The sequence below is a fragment of the Schistocerca nitens genome, chromosome 2 (assembly GCF_023898315.1).
Source record: "Schistocerca nitens isolate TAMUIC-IGC-003100 chromosome 2, iqSchNite1.1, whole genome shotgun sequence".
Lineage (NCBI taxonomy): Eukaryota > Metazoa > Arthropoda > Insecta > Orthoptera > Acrididae > Schistocerca > Schistocerca nitens.
The window spans coordinates 578,054,223-578,071,651 of record NC_064615.1 but is presented as its reverse complement, the minus strand read 5'-3'; the positions used below and the strand labels follow the sequence as shown (position 1 = coordinate 578,071,651).

General features: G+C 38.7%; 1 protein-coding gene across 2 annotated transcripts in view; it reads left to right on the top strand.

Annotated features, from left to right (window-relative positions):
* LOC126236627 (uncharacterized) overlaps nt 1–17,429 on the top strand; it is a 122,876-nt gene that overhangs the window by 50,183 nt on the left and 55,264 nt on the right. For both annotated transcript variants that reach the window (XM_049946075.1, XM_049946074.1), the window contains exon 6: nt 8,383–8,598. In XM_049946075.1, the coding sequence (XP_049802032.1) occupies nt 8,383–8,598 (216 nt within the window). The remainder of the gene's footprint in view (nt 1–8,382; nt 8,599–17,429) is intronic.

Sequence of the window (17,429 nt, the reverse complement as noted above, 5' to 3'; positions counted from 1 at the left end):
TCTGCCAGCTTTTTACAGTATTCATTAACTTGTCAAATGTATTGTTCTGTGCTGTTTTTCTAATGCATTTATAACATCACAGTACTTTCTCTATTGTTTTAGGAGACTGTCCTTCACATATAATTTAAAATTTAGTTCCTATTTTATTGTTTTTGGGTATAGTATACGTGACGCTGAATATTTGGAGTTCTTGTGTGAAGTTAAACATTTTGCTTACTGGGTGGCATGATCTTTCACAAAAAAATATTTGGATGTAAATCCTCTTCATAGTTCTGCATGTTAAATTTCATATAAAATACACACCACAGTTATGAATGTGTGCCACTTATGCAAATGTAAGAAATATATGCTTTTATGGAAGTACTTTCCAAATAATATTCAACTTCATACCAAACTATTCAACTGAGTGATTGCAGTTAACAGAAAAGAATTTTCTCCATTTAAATATATATTTTTAACTTCAAAAATTAAATATAATGTATTTATAGTTTCTAGAGTTTAGGAAGGCTAACTTGCCGTGGTTTGTCATATAAATAAGACATAATTGGTGTTCGGCTTCTGCCTACCAAACTGAGTAGCGTATATGTGACAGACACTACGCATGTATCAGATTTTCATCAGTCATGGCAGTCTAAGGTGTGAAACAATGGAACTTGTATATTCACGTCATCATGTAGCACCTTGTGCTCATATGGTGTATCTAGTAGTATGAGGGAACAGTTTTTATCATTTACTACTTCATGGAATTTCACAGCATCAGGAAAGATCTTGCATTCTTCTATACCTCACACTTGAAAAATGGTCATGAAAATGCAGCCCCCCCCCCCCCCCCCCCATCTGTCTGTAGTTTGATCATAGAGGACCTTGATTTTCCTTCCAACTGTAACTTCACTGGTTAACTTCTCACTGTCAGAAGAAATTTCTAGAAACACTAAAAACATATCTGTGTTGGACACAAAAGGCAACATAACCTAGTCAGAGAAATATCCCTGCAGTATGAATTGAGCTAGAAAGTGCTTTGGCAGTAAAGTTGGTTTATATTTCCTTTTTACAATTTTACTTTATCCATTATCAAATAGTAGTGGAAAACCTGCAATTGTGGAATCAGTTATTTTGTTTATGTAAATTTTCATCATGGAGTTTGTTTTCATACTGTTTATGACCTCCGAAGTGAGCTGCTTGGTGAGTGTGATGTGTTCCATCATTGGGGGGACTTTATTGTAAAACAAACATTTTAAAATTATGTTTTGATTTATGTTTCTTGTCCTATTCTGAGAAATGTGAAATATTCTGTGTCTAGAATATTGAAATGAACTGTGTAACCGATGAGTAGCATATATGCATAAGAAGGCTCTAATAGTAATAATAAAATTTTCTTGTGTTTACATTACAGTAAAGTCACTACAACAATTGAGCAGCTCGCATACAGTGCACAATACATAAGATGTTTTAACACAGTAAGAAAATGTACTTGGCAGTAGAAATTATTCTCAAAACACATCATATATATGAGTTAACTTAAATAAAAATCATGAATTGCAAGAGCAGTGATATACTACATATCCAAATTTTCAATGTACTCTTATGCACAAAGAAGCAAAACCATTTCTTTTTATAGACTGTGGGTTGACTGTGTCAATTGCGTATCTGGAATGTACATTATTTTTTCACACTTTAGAGAACAACATTAGTTCACAGATCGTAAATGGCGAATTACAGTGCAGCCTGTAAAAAAGTATAGCATAGAAAATTTGAAGGCAAAGAAAAGGGGGCTTGGGGGGGGGGGTTAACAAATACAGACTGTGCAAAACAAAATTGCATGCTGCTGGTTACTGAATTTCTAATTTTTGTGGAAACTGTATTAAGAAGTGTAGGTTGCTATAAACCAATTGCTGTGATGTAATATATGTCCAAAAAGTAATGTATCCTCTTGCACAAAAAAATGTGTGTTTCAGATTGTACCATCACTCAGATAGATTCCACTTGCAGTTTTCAAGAACAACTGCTTTTGTAGCAAATAGAAGGATGAGGTCTGCAGTTCAGTTCACTATTTAAGGATTGGTAATAATGTAATATTGTTTCTGCATATTAGAAGCACTTCTACACGTAAGATTACTGAACTGGACCTGTAGGATGCTTTTACTAATATGTCTGACCCACATTGATCTCAAATATGGCCAATATTTATCCTGCTGAGTCCTCACAGATGCTAGATCTTTATTCAGGAAATCAGCAATCTGCACCCTTAATGCAGTTTCCCTTTTTTTTTACAGTGGAATGCTTGCTTTTGCAAGAACTTCAACAATTCCTTTTCCAGAATAATCATTGACTCGTTTTCTTCTTTTATTTTTTGAAATGAGTTTACTGTTGAGAAGCGACAGCATTTTCTCACTAGTGAACAGATATTTTCTGTGATACAAACATGTTTTCCATTCATAAATTATGTTAAAAGTGCAGAATTCTCTTGTTGGGGGGGGGGGGGTTATTATTCCAGAAAATATAGTGAGTGAGGGGAAGAAAATGGAGATGAGCCATGAATTAGGAAGATGTAACAGATAAAATATTTGTATGGATTGGATTGCTAGAGCATAAGTGAACCAGTTGCTATGTTACTGCAGTGGCAGTATATTTTGAGCTATTTTCTTCTCTTTAATTTCAACTGTGTGTGTGTGTGTAGCTGAGCTACAAGATTCAGCATTGGTTGTTGATTATCAAGTGACTGCAAGGCCAGTAATGTACCATGTTGCTTTCTTTATGGTGTCAGAGAAATAAAAAAAAAATGCTTTAAGAGAAGTAAAAAGAGATTAGATTATCATTGCACTTTGTTATCTGTAGCCTTATTCTGTGCTCCTGCCTGTCAGTTTGTTTAACTCCTGTCAGAGACCTGAGACACCCTTTCAGGGATCCCTTTTGAGTTGAAAGTAATAAATGTTTTTTTGGCATGTTGTGAACATTCATTCCATAAGGAATGAAATTAAAGATGACTGTATCACTAGTGAAGTTTATATGTTTGCTGTGTTCATGTTTAACCTTCCATTTTCAGTTTCTCCATTTTTCTCCCCATTACATAGCATTATGTGCAAAATATTATCTTTTAATCTTTTTTTGAATTGCCATCGCTCTGTGTGTCCTGTGTTGTGCTCTCAGCTCTACTCCTCCAGTGTTGTTTGCGTCGCTAATTGTTTCACCTCTTGATCAAGAGATACAAAATACTGAAATCTTGTTTATTTTATGGATAACTGTGAACAGTATCTGCTGTAATTCGCAACAAAAAAAAAAAAAAAAAAAAAAAAAAAAAAAAAAAAAAAAAAAACACAAGACAACACCTCCAGAACAAGTATAACACAAGATGACACCTCCAGAACAAGTATATTTAACAGTCTCACAGGACAATAGTTTACAATGGATACAGTGTGTAGCATAGCCATGTTGCAAGACAGGTACAGTACAATTATAACCAACATAATAATTAGCACGATGAGCAAAAGCAGACTGGGGTTGACTGCTGGGTAGTGATCATATACATAGACAGCACATCGCCGGTGTTGCTGATAGGTGCCTGTGTAGCTGCCATGAGTGGTCACTTGGCCACAGTGTTTATCCCAGGTAGCCACACTGCAGTGGTGGACGCTGAGTGATTGTTCTGTTGTGTGTGCCAGTTGTGCAACAATAGCCGACATTGGAGATGGGGAAGCAGCGAGCTGCATCTCAGTGAGTTGACCCCCAACTGGCCAGGGGTCTGGGCGGCACTCTAAACCAGGCCGATGTTGTTGGAAGCATCGGATGGCCTGTCCGGTTTTACCAGCTCCTGGTGCAGTCAGAGTCTTGGTGGCTCTGACACTGGCAGCAGAGGGCAAGAGGGAGATGAGGACATGGCTGGGATTGGTGAATAGGGATGAGAACCAGAGAGCAGAAATAGCTCAGGAGCAGGAGGTGAGGTAGCAGATAGTTTTGCAAAAGAGAAGTGAAAGATGATGTCACCACAAATGTGTCTTGCAAACATTGTTGAGTTTGATGGCATGTCACCATCAGGTCCCCCATCATCAGAGGGCTACCAGACGACTGCTGGAATCCGCATATCCTGCCATCTGAGGCCCTATGCTTGGTGATAGCAGCACGAGATTGATGAGGGTACAGGACTGACTGCCATGGACGGGTTCCAATGGGCTCCTCTCCCCTGTTGGTGTTGACCTGAAGGAACTAAAAAAAAAGTTTTAGTGCCACATCTGTAGGAGCGTCAGCTACGTATTTCTTCACCTGTGTTTTAAATGTTTTCATGTCTTCCGACTCACCATTTGATTGGGGTGGAAAGACGGAGATAGCAGGTCTAGAATGCCATTTCTGTGTCAGAACTTGCTGAAAACCAGCATGAGAGGAAGTCCTTCGGTAGCAAAAATTCTGCTGAATGCAGCGACTGTAGCCTCTGTACTCATGGACCAACAGTTGACCGTGTACGGAAGGTTGGAGTATGCGTCAAGGACAGTCAGCCACATAGTATCCAGGAACGGGCCAACGAAATCGAAATGAACCCGCTCACACGAACAGGAGGGTGTCTGCCAGGTTGAGAACATTTGCTGGGGAGTTACTTGCTGTTGTTCATGCTAATGATAGTTGCTGACAAGATGTTTGAACTGCCAGTCTCTGCTCGGCCAGTGCACATGGTGCTAGCTGAGCAGTGTAGTTCATGAAATCCCCCAGTGACCTTGATTCAAGAGCCATAAGGTTGTCAGGTGCAGAGGTTCCAGTGGGACTACCCAGGGAGACCATTGATCCGTAGTTAGTAGGGTAACTCCATCCACCAGGATTAACCAGTGGCAGAGATGGAAGTAATGCCACAACAGGCTGAACTACTGACTGAGAATGTGGTCTGGTCAGCCCTGTTGTATGTACTGTGGTACTTGTGTAAGATGGTGTCCTCGGCCAGGGCCATGGCCATAGGGGTCCCTGTAATAGGAAAAGCATCGACCATATATTGAGCCTCTTCATCCCTCTGGAAGCTTAAGATCTTGACTTGTTCGAACTCTGAGACGGAGCCCATTGGGAGACAGGGCATGAGTGTTGGATAGTTGAGTGGCATTTGCGTAAGTGAATTTTGTAATTGTACTTGCTGAGAAAGACTGCCTGGTGCTGGAGTAAGTGGGCAGTCCTCTCAGGTAGCTTTGCTGCGGGAACAAAGAGGCATATATATAGCTTGTAGCCCATAGTGTGGTGAAATTTCTAGGCATCCGCAGCCACCACTAGGTATTTGCCCAATTGGAAATGTGGCGAGACAAGGTACCGATAGGAAAGCCTGCTTCAGGGTCTTGAATGCCCTTTCACATGCCTCCAACCATACAAAAGGGATGCCATTCTTCTGCAGGTTGTTGAGAAGGTGCACAGCCAATGCCATGCCTGGTATAAATTTTCTGTAACACATTACTTTTCCCAAGTAGAACAGGAGCTTCTTTAAATTTATGTGGCGATGAAGCCCGATGACTTGTTTGACCTGCTTCTATGTGGGCTTAACACCTTTGCGAGAGGTGATTTATCCTAGGTATTCCACCAACGGTTGAAAAAAGAGAGATTGTTTGAGGTTTCATTTGAGACCTGTGAACTGGAGTGTGTGGCACACCTGCTGGAAGTTCCTTAAATGTTCCTCCTTGTGGCATCCATCACTGAATTGCCGTCTAGGTAATTTAAGCAGCCTGGAATGTCCTACAGCAGTTACTCGAGGAACCTTTGAAAATTGCTGGGGCACTGACCACCCCAAAAACTAAGCATTTGAAATGATATTAATCCATGTGGCTTGTTGATTGCCTTGACTTTCTTTGATTCTTCATCTAGGGGTAATTTTAAGCAAGCTTCACAGAGATGACGTTTGAAAAATACTGGCAAGTGCAGCGGAAAGCTCATCTGGTTTTGAAATGCAATACATATTGATCTGTGACTGGATTTGACAGTAACCTCAACAATACCACATAGGCACAGTTTTTTCACAATAACCAATGGCATAGCACACTTTCTTGCTGACACCTGTTCAATGATTCCAAGGCTGTCAATCTATGTAGCTCATTCTTGACTGCATTCTGCAGAGCAAGGGGCATGCATCATGCATGGAAGAAGCAAAGGCATGCCAGTTTCTGTAATGTAATGTGCACTGTGAAGTTCTTCGCTTGTGCCAGACCCTCAGAGAAAATGTCAGGGTACTCCTTAGTGTGGGTTTACTGCAAGAGTATCTGTTCCAGTCCCAGGTGGACCAAGTTATCGATGACAAATCCAAAAGCTGAAAAAGTATCAAGGCCAGATACATACTTTGTATCCATGCTGTGAATCACAAGGAAGGTGAGATGTCATGAGACATTTTTGTGTGTCACCACAATTGTGAGTTGCCCTTAGAGTGGACTGTGTTGTTTGTTATATGCCACTAAGTGGTGAGCTGTGGCTTTAAGGAGCACTGCTCCCAGTTGGTGATTCATTTGAGTGTTTACCAGGGATGCAGAGGCACCAGCTGTTACTGAATTTATTTATTGCGCAAAGTGAGTGTGGTCAACAGTTTCGTAGGTGACATCACTATGGTGTGAGACTGGCAGAATCACATTAATGTCAATTAATTCCTGTGTTTTTTGTCCAGAATTGGCAGACAGACAGACACAGACTGTACTACCTTCTGGCATGCCTCACACTGTGCCCACCTACCAGGGCAGACTTCTCTGACATGATGGAAATGAGCCCCAGTCAATCGACCAAGACTTCTTTCCTTGTTTACAAGTCAGAGTCAGAGTGCATAAGTGTTTGCACTCTATTGTTGCTGCATTTGCTGTGTCGGCAAAGTTGGATACCTCTCCGGGTGTGATGCGGAAGCCACCACATCACCTCATATTTCTAATCAATGGCCTGCAACCAGGGAAACTCCAAAGGAGGATCCTCAAAATGTAGAGCTTTCTGATGCAACTCCGTATTCAGAGCTGCCTGAATGATTATTTCCCTAATCATCTCCTTGGCATATGATTCCTTATGTACTGGAATCACAAAACGACATTTCCAACTGAGTCTCTGCAGTTCGGCTACCCATGCATGGTATGACTGATTAGGTTGTTTACAACACTTGTAAAATTCCATATGGGATGCAATGACATGGCAGTGTCAGTGAAAGTAGGTGTTTAACAGAGCACACATTTTGTCAAAAGTCAGATGTGCTGGTACCATGAAAGGGGACAATTTGCAAAAAAGCAGTATGTATTGGACAAGATCAACAAAAGGAAAAGTGGTTTTACAGTGGCTGGATCCATTACCTGGAATGTGGTGAAGCGCTGGGGGCAGAGGTGCTACTGACATGTTTCCCTCTCCTCCGCCATCTCGTCATAAAGAGGTAATGGCGGTGGATTTGTAGCCAACAGCAGGAGAGCAATGCGGACAATAAGATTTCCTGATGTTTCTGTCCCTATAACTGCTGTTACAGGAATTGCTGTAGCATGACTTCCATTGACACACCCGCTGAGGTAGCCTGTTGACACAGTCCACAGTTATATAACAAACTTGAAAAATGCTCTAAATTGTCGCCATTTAATTATCTCACAGGACAATAATTCACAACGGATACAACGTATTGTGTAGTCATGTGGTAAGAAAGGTACAGTACAGTTGTTGGTTGTGTAGTTGTTGGTTGTGTAGTAAATAGAAAGATGCGTGAGATCAGACTCAGAGCAATCACTGGGCAGCAATAACATACATAGATGGCATGTCGCATGTGGCGCTGGGAGGCACCAGCTTAGACCTTATGCATGACCGCTAGCTGTGTCATCTCCCCCTCGTGGGCATGCTTCATGATAGCGGATGTGGTGTGACTGTTGCATCTTATGTAACAATCTTGTGATGACGGCCGACATTGGAGTCTTTGGCTGGTGCCCAATACCTAGATGGTATCCCAGTGGGTTACCACATTATCTAAATGGAGTGGACACCTTTGCGGTTTTTCAGTATCATGCCATTTAGAAAACTGGGGTATGTGGATGGCTGCTATAATATAAGATCAAATATTGGTAGTTGTAAGCAGTGTGGTATCATTTAAATATCAACACATCAAAAGAAAAATGTAGGGTGTCCTGGTGCCATATTGATTGAAGTCCACAATACATGAATCCACCATGTTAAGTAGCATTATGGTTGCTTCCATAGTGTGTTATGATTTGACAAAGAAACTTCACCTAAAGATGTGAGTGATTTATAGGTCTTCAGTCTGCAGAGCATTAGACTTTCACTCTGTCTGCTACTCAAATGGCAATTTTACATTGAGGTTGTAAATTCCAGAAGTTAACACTTTCAAAGTATTTGTCTCTTATTAATTAATAAATGGATTTGAGTTTATTTCACATGACTGATAGCAAGTAATTTTCTTGGTTTCAGAGTAATATTGAACAATTCCTTATGAAATTCGTTGATAACCCAGATAAACAAACTGTGCAGTTGGTGGCTAGATGTGTTGCTGTTTTGCCACTTGTTGGAGGTGGTGGTGTTCTGAACGTCAATCACAAGAACTCTTGGGAAGTTTTACAGAAGAAATTGATTCTATTCCTTCAGGAGACTTTGGATGAACTGTTTGAAGGAGTGCCTGAGGTCCAGGTAAGCCCATATAAAAAGAACTTTTATTACTCGGTCGTTACCATTGGAGATATCAGTGCAACTCAACAGCACATGAAATGGGAGAGAGCTCATAGTTTGACAGCCAAGTAATGGCAATGGAATAATGTTCTGGGGTAACTTAACTTTAAAAAAGAAATTTTCACTGCTCAAAAACATGCTGTAAAGATGATATGTGGTGCTCACCCACAATTTTGTCTTGCAGACATCTTTTTAAGGAGTTACACAATTTTACTACTGCCTCATAGTGTATCTGTTTGCTCATGAAGTTTGTTGTAAATAATCCACTGCAGTTCAAAGGGAGAAGTGATGTACTTAATGCCAGTATTAGAAGAAAAAACACCATACTTTACTCACCATAAGGTTGTCTTCAGCACAGAAAGGGGTGCACAATGCTGCCATGAAAATTTTTGATCACTTACCCAATGATATGCATATAAAATGTGTGATAAACAGCAAATTTAAATTTGAAAATAAACTGAAAAAATTTTCTCCCTGACAACTTGTTCTGTTTTTGAGAAGAATAAGAAGTTCTAATTTTGTAATGTCTAAAAGATCATGGGTGAGAATTATTAACACACAACAATACTAAATAATAATAATAATAATAATAATAATAATAATAATTGTAGATGATCAGCATGTAGCCATATTTACATATGAATGTGTAATGTGAACGTAACATGAGTTGTTCCATATCATTATGATAAATTGTACAAATGATCCATGAAAAGTGAAAATACGTAACAAGCAAACTTTCTCTTGAATATCAAGTTAGAATTTTTTCAAAGTAGCTAATAAATGTTAAATTTGTTGAAAAAGCTCATTATTGATGCTGCTGGACACCAGAACAGCTGCAAGTGCAGGATTATGTCAGTTGTATTTGTCAGTGAAGTGCACACTTAACATTTTTGTGTATTCACAATATCTTAACTGGTATGAAATATGTTTGTGACTGATTTTTTCCATTTTTTAAATAACATCTATTAGACAATGGTTTATATTTCAGATACTAGACTGCATAATATTGTTGTAACCTAATAAGTATAAAGGATAGACTAAATAGGAAAAAAGAGATATGGCATTAGGCAATGGAACCTTAAAAAACTAAGAAGTGATCAGGTACATTAAAAATTATGACCTAGTGACCAGTGCACTATGCCAAGGTTATTTCTGTAGATGGGGAATAGAATGCTTTAAAGGCTGAAACAAAGCAAAGCACACAGAAGTACACATTTTCACAAAAAGCATCATCTGCCAAATTGATCTGCATGACTTACCACCTCAATTGGGACATGTGAATGACCAAAGTAACAACACAGTGGTGTCACCACAACATCAGATGTGGAAAGCATAATGCTGAAGATCAACAGGGTGTATTGCCGTCTCTCTTTACAATAAAAGCAGCACTATAACAAAGTATTACATCATACAGATCCCAAATGATGACCTGAGTCACATTTCAAAATATTCCCAATAATAATAGTATGTATGGTTCATTCAGCAGCTGATCTACTGTATGACAGCAATGCAAATGTCATGGCAAAGATTATCATAGTTCATCCTAACTCAGTCAGTGTGATAACTGGGGTCTTGGTCTGATATGGTTTTCACATTATCTATAATTACTATCATGTAAGAAGGCAGCCCAGTTGTGAGCCATTCTGCACATTTCCCTCCATTAACTGCTAGCAGCCAATAAGATTCTCTCTCTCTCTCTCTCTTTCTCTCTCTCTCTCTCTCTCTCTCTCTCTCTCTCCAAGTGGCCAGCCACAAGTTGCAACTAGACTGTGAGAATGTCTCACCCACATGCCGTGCTGTTTCTCTACTTTGTGACAATTCTGTTTCATTCATAGAGCGACCAAATTATTCATTCACACCTCAGTGTTATTTTCTTGTAGCAGTATAGCTGTGAATGTGCATCTGTATATGTGTTAGTGTGATTTTCAGTAAATATATCAGGTGACAGAAATAAACATGAAGTGCTTCACAAGCAGGCAAGTAGGTTTATGTACCACATTTATAACTTTTTCAAATATGAATCTGAAAGTGGGACTTTGACATTTTGAAGACAGCAAACTGCAGAAGTGTGTGTCGTCAGGAGAACTTCACAGAGAATAGTAAACAAAAATGTCAGAGCTGTAGAAGACTCAGGAAAATTTGGTCTCATGTCGCCTGGAATGCTTGAAGTCACAAGATACCAGTAATACAAATGGATGATTTTTACAGTGATATTTACAAAGTTCAGTTTTTGAAATGTGTATAAGTAGTGAATACCCATCATCACAAAATCTTCTTACTATTATGCATAAGAAAATTGGTTTCAAAGGTAGTGATTCACCAATGCAACGAATTGTGAAAGACATTGGTTTAAAATGTATTGAGAAGAGAGTTTTTGATTCAAAAAATATGACATTGATATGGGTGCAGCACAAACAACATCCCTTAGAAAGATGCACGATACAAGAGGAGGAGGTAGTTGAGCAGTGCATTACCTTATCGAAACATGGGTGAATTGGAATCATTTGATGAGTAACTGCTGGAAAATGAGTGAGGTTACTCATTGTTTTAAAGTTCCCAGAGCAAAGATTCTCAGGTAATTATTCGCATGATGGCTCTTCTTCTGGTTTTGTTCCTGAGAGTAAACCTGTATTTCAGTGTAAGATAAACATCTGTTACTACCGTTTGGAAATCTACGCTGTCAGTTTCAAGAAATGATTCACTGAACAATTCTTGCCATACTTTGCTGCAAAGCCGGTTATTGTAATTACCTTGCCAGTTATCATTCAGCTGCTACAGAGAAAAAACTTCAAGTGTAGACACCAAGAAAGCAGATATTGTGCTCTGGCATAATATTTTGTGCTGTACAAGCTAGACTTGTGCCGAAATCCTGCAACTTATTAGTTTATACAAGTCACGTGACAGAATGCAGCTCGTTAATTTATACAAGTCATGTGACAGAATGTGAATTTCTTGCATGTGAATGTGCTCACACAGTTTTGCATTTACTCATGTGTCTTTACCAGTATAATCCAGCAGAATTAGTTTGGGCACAAGTTAAAGGCTATGTGGGGCAAAAAATGGAACATTCAAGATAACAGACACTGAATCACTAGTGCACTAAGCAATAGACAGCGTCCCACCTTTAGCGTGAGCACACCGTGTGCATCATGCTGAAAAGCTCCAGAAAGAAGTCTTTGACAGATAGGTGAAGATGGTTCGCACATGGACTCAGATAGCAGTGGCAATGGTATTATGATGTAGACATGGAACAAAGTAATGTAATAATATTTCTTGGTTCTAAAGGCTCATGGTTTAAAAAATGTGTTTGTCAACATATCAATTCCGTACATAGTGTATGAGAACTTCACAGTCAGGAATTTCTATCATATGAAGCGTGCAGACTATAATGTTCAACATATTGCCCAAGGACAAGTTAAGCTTTTCCCAGTTTCTTGTATGCTCTGATTACTTGCAAGATTGCGGCTGGGTAGATTTGTCAAAAACTCTAGTATTTCGACAGGTAAACCCCTGCTATTTTCAGGACTTGAACTGGAAAATGCCTTAAAATGACAGGGAGTAACTGTCATTATATCCATGGTTTTCAACATTATTGGTCAGCTTTCCTTTGAGTAATTCATAGAAGCTGGTAAATTTGTTGCTTTTTCAGTGGACCATAAATGCGATGTCAAACGAGTTAGTTTACACTAATAATGCCTGTTGACAGTGAAAATGTGGTAGCTTACTAACAGTTTTTTACTATAATATTTGCACTAGTCTTTGCTACCAGTAATTTTTAAGCACAGTGATTTACATTTTATTACAGGCAAACACACCAACATACACACATTTTTTAAAAAATATGGATTATAAATAGTCATCAAGTAACTATATTGTTTTTAGTTGGAGTTTGAAATTAATTTATCTGTGTATTACATGTCAACTTATAATACAGTCCAAGTCACGATAATCAATAATTATTGCAACCCTTTTCAATGATCTAGTCATTAGCCCATTATTATTTTGCGAAAAATTATACTTGACATCTTCACAAAGCCGTGTCAACTGTTCTCGTCTTCTGAAATGACAAGGACTGTAGCTGTGTAGCAGTGGACGCAATGTCAAGATGTGAAGCTAGATTTCTCTCTTATAGACAATTGATTAAAATCATTTTTATAATGTTTTATCTCCTCCTAGATTTTAAAATATAATATGATGTACCATAGGCAAATAAAACTGATTGTTGCCCTAAGTAACACAGTTTGGTACCGCAGACTTCATTTGCTCACTCCCTGCCGGCACACTCACGCAGACCACATCCCTTCCATGCTTCCCTATCGCTCTGCCTCTATGCACGGAAGCATGTTCTTGTGTGATGCAGGCTACACGCTCTCATCAAGTGTGATAAGCTGTAGGGGCTCATGCTTTAGCATACTGTATAACTCCTTAGGGGGGAGGGGGGGCTCTGTGCTGGAATGGACAAAATGTGGTTGCAGAACCTCCTTGGCATAACATTGCATGATCTCTCAGCTCTCAATAAATTTTGAAAACTGATATAAAGATCCGAAACTGATTGTTTGAGCCTCTTTCCTCCAAAATATTAGCATCTGGTGCCCTTGGTTGCATGGTGACGGTGACTTGCTCAATTTGGGTAAATGTTTTTAAGGTGTACACTTTTATTCTTGCCTATTTTCACTTACTTTGTATTGCTGTACTGTTTGATTTTACTGATACCTTCCACAGCCTATAGTGGTCTCTTAAGAATTAATAACCATAATAAAATGTTTACTGTGTAGTTGATAAAAAAGGGATCACTTATTTCTGGATCAAGTAAAGTGATCATCCATTCAGAGATTATTTTTAATACCGTAGTGCCTTACTCAGACATTTGAACTGACTTGCCTAGCCAGTTAAACCGGACCTATACTTACATGAGGATTTCGAGCCATAGTGCAACTGTGTATTCATCACAGGAACAAATATTGCCAGGGCTTAAAGAAGTGATAAGTGACCATAAAAATCGTAGGATTGACTGGGGATCTAACCGATGAGCTTTGGATTTTTAGTCTGGCATTTCACCACTAAGACCAGTGTTTTACTGGCATAGTGGATTTCTCAAATTTCACGTAGCTAATCCCAGGCATGTGCAGATCTGTGTGCCTACTGTTATCTGTACTGTGAATTTCTGTACCTGAACATTGGCTTTGGCACATTAGTAATGAATTATTGCATTTTTTGCTGCCAAGACCATCCGAAGCAGAACAGGGATTCCCTATAGAGTAGAATGCCTCATGACAACCAGTTGTTACAAGTTTTTTATGCAACAAAATCTGTTTTTTAGATTCTGTTTGCACAGCTATCATAGCTCAAAAGAGTGATTATTTTGACTTCTTTTTTTTTTTTCTATATATGTTTGGCTCTGTACTTACAATACAAAAGGTGTGGTTTCACATGTGTGTACTTTCATCATAAAACATCAATACTAAAAGCAAGCTAACTTGTGTTAAGAAACACTTGTTGTTTTGGAACTTTTATACAGATTTTCCCTTTGGCATGGACTCACACAGTTGCATTTTGTGCAAAATTTCAATGAAATACATTTCTTGCAAATGTAAACACAAAATACTGAATGTTCCCATGTTAGGGAGTATACATACATTTTTATAATATGCAGCTAAGTGGAATTGTGATATTTTTTATGTTTATTTTTAATTATTTAAGTGCTACTGAACACAACAGGCTTGACTTTAACCCTTTGAGCACTGCAGACGTGAAATCCCACCACACACTACCTTTCCGCAGGGGTTGCGGACACCGTTAGACGCTGCAGTGGTATTTCCCATGGGTGCTGCAGGCGGCATTCACCATCACGGCCTGGCCGGTACCTGAGTCCTAATGACAGCTTTTACCGTCAGCCGGTTTCGCTACCTGTGGTCTTGCAGACATGTATAGCTGCTCAGCGGTACTTTCGTCAGATTTTACAGTTGCTGTTCGACATTCTTGCTAGCTGGTTCGTGTGATAATCTGCATTTTGCTTCTGTGGTGGTGGTGGTTAGTTTTCAGCAGTATTTCTGTCAGATTTCACAGTTGCTGTTCAACATTCCCGCTAGGCGACTTGTGTTGTTCAGCTTCCTGTCTGCATTTCTGCTTTAGAGTATATCACTTTTGAGTTTCACAAACAAGTGGCACGTCGGCATGGTTACACTGATGAAGAGATACTGCAGATACTCACAAGAAGTGACAGTGACAGTGAGTGTGGCAGCTCCAATGACTGTAGTGGTGATGATTCTTCAGAAGAATCTCATAATAATACACGTCCATGTACTTCACCTATTAGAGCTCACCAGGATAATTCTTCTTCAGATTCTGAAAGTGAAGACAATGCGATCCATAAACGACCATGCCTTAGTGACAAATTTGATTTGCAAAAGTGTGATTTCAGTCCAGCACTATATGCATTTGATAATTTATCTTCAGGACATAATTGGCAACTAGTGCCTGATTCAAGAGTTCTATCCTTTTTCATGCTGTTTCAATCAGAAAATCGATTTTATAGCATGTGAAATGAAATGTTTTTACACTTTCACCATGGCAAATAGGTTGGAATCAGTTCATTCTCGACTGTCCACCTCGAAAGACACTGGTTTTGAGTAACTATATTGCTTCATTGATATTTGGCTTATTATTGCCCATGTTAATAAAGTTGAGAATAAGGGAATATTGGTTAAGAGATGTATTTCTGGTCATTCCAGTTATCGGCAAACTTATGTCCCCAGAATGTTGCATTTTAGTGTCATCTCTGCCAATCATGGAGATGACAGTTTGTTTAAAATTAGAAAAATAATTGATACAGCTCGTATGGCGTTGCACAGTGTGTTTAATCCATACAAAAAGCACTGTGTCATTGAAAGCCTATTGTTGTTCAAAGGTTGCTTATCTATTAAACAATTCATTCCTTCAAAACGAAGTAGATTTGGAATCAAGACATTTGTGTTGTGCAATTGTAAAGCTGGATACGTCTTGGATTTCGTTGTATACACAGGTACAACAACAGAAATTTAAGCCCATAATTCGGGGCACTCCGGTAACGTAGTGGCTGTAAGTTGACAATAGGTATACAAGTCCAGAATTGTTCCTCTGGCTTCACAACCATAGAAGACCAGCATGCGGTACTGTACGTAGCAACAGGCACAATTTATGGAATCTACAGAAGAAACCGAAACATGGAGAAGGGGAATTTACCACTCTGACATACTATTAAGCTCAGTTGAATCTGCGCGTACATCTGTTATATGGTACAAAAAGTTTTTTTTTTCGTGTTGTGGACCTTCACACTTTTCACAGATCGGTGATAGGGAGAAAAATACCGTTCGCAGATTTTTATTTATGTCTGGTACAAGAACTTGAGGAAAAGTTTCCTACATAACGGAGAACAGATAGGAAAGGAAGATGCTCTGATGATGAGAATCGTCTGCACTTTACTGGAAGGCACTTTCCAAATGTCTTTCCAAGTGACCGATCCAAAAAGTGTGGACTAGTCTGCTTGAAACAGAATGTGCAACGAGAAACGAAATATGAAAGCAAAACATGTAATGTACCCTTGTGTACTGTATCACATTTTGAAACATACCACTCAAAGAAGAACTTCTAGCCAAGTTGCTACACCAGTAAGATGAAAATAAGCACTTCCTTATGAAAGAATTATTTACAAATTTGAAAACACAAAAAGATAAAAGAAACAAAAAGTAAGTACAAAAATAAAAAAAAATTATCTTCGCCATTGCCGATCCAAAGCCTGGATGAGAAAGAAGGGTGGGAAATATAACAGTGCAAAAATATAAATAGGTAAATAAAAACACAGCATTATCTGAGCTCGAAGAGCCATTCCAGATGAATTAACATGCTGACAACCGCCTTATGCTCGAATATGTGAAACATCCAGTCTGTGCTGACAAATACAGACTGGAAGCTTCACGTCCAAGGCCATAATGAAGAAAACAAAAAAATAATTATTCATATCAATTGTTTCAGTTGTGAATAACAAAAATCGTAAAAATTCCATGGAAAAAAGGTCCTTCATATTTTCAGAATTTTCCAATTCTCTAAACAACTTTTCCAAACTTTTCTTTTATACAAACAATTATGAATGCAACAAAAAAGAATCATCCAAACTGGTTTAACGATTCTTGAGTTTTAATGAGGCTAAGGCAAAGTGATTCATTTTTTATAGAGAGGTGTTACGTACAAATACATATCTGAAGGTTAACTTTATTAGGCGATGGTCAGTTGCACACTCTCGCCCATTTCTAAGGTACAAAAGTTGACTAGGAATTAAAGGTGATGTTTAGTTAGGTAGTGTGGAAACTTTAGTATTCCCTTATTGAATTCTTAAACAAAAGTTATACACAAGAAACATTAACTTTTTAACTTTGAAGTTTCCCTGGGGATAATTTATTGGGTTAATGAGCTCAAAGTATAGTGGTTAGCTTCGAAAGTGTGTCTCGGCATCCAGATGCTTCCCTCCAAATTTGTTTGGGGGCCAATTATTGCACTAGTACAGACAAACATCAACATTTGATCGTTACAGATTCTCCAGCATTTACATGTACAAAGAGCTGATAATTAACTATCAGTGTGCCAAAGAAAACTTGGATGTATACACAGACCTTGTGATGATTCACAAGAACTAGTTTCAAATGAAAGAAAGCCTTTGATTAAGAGTTATACGTTAGCAGCATAAGCAGTTCCAGTGTACATTATGTCTGTCGAGCAATTCATCTTCAGATTCAAAGCTATGCATAAGTATCCAGATA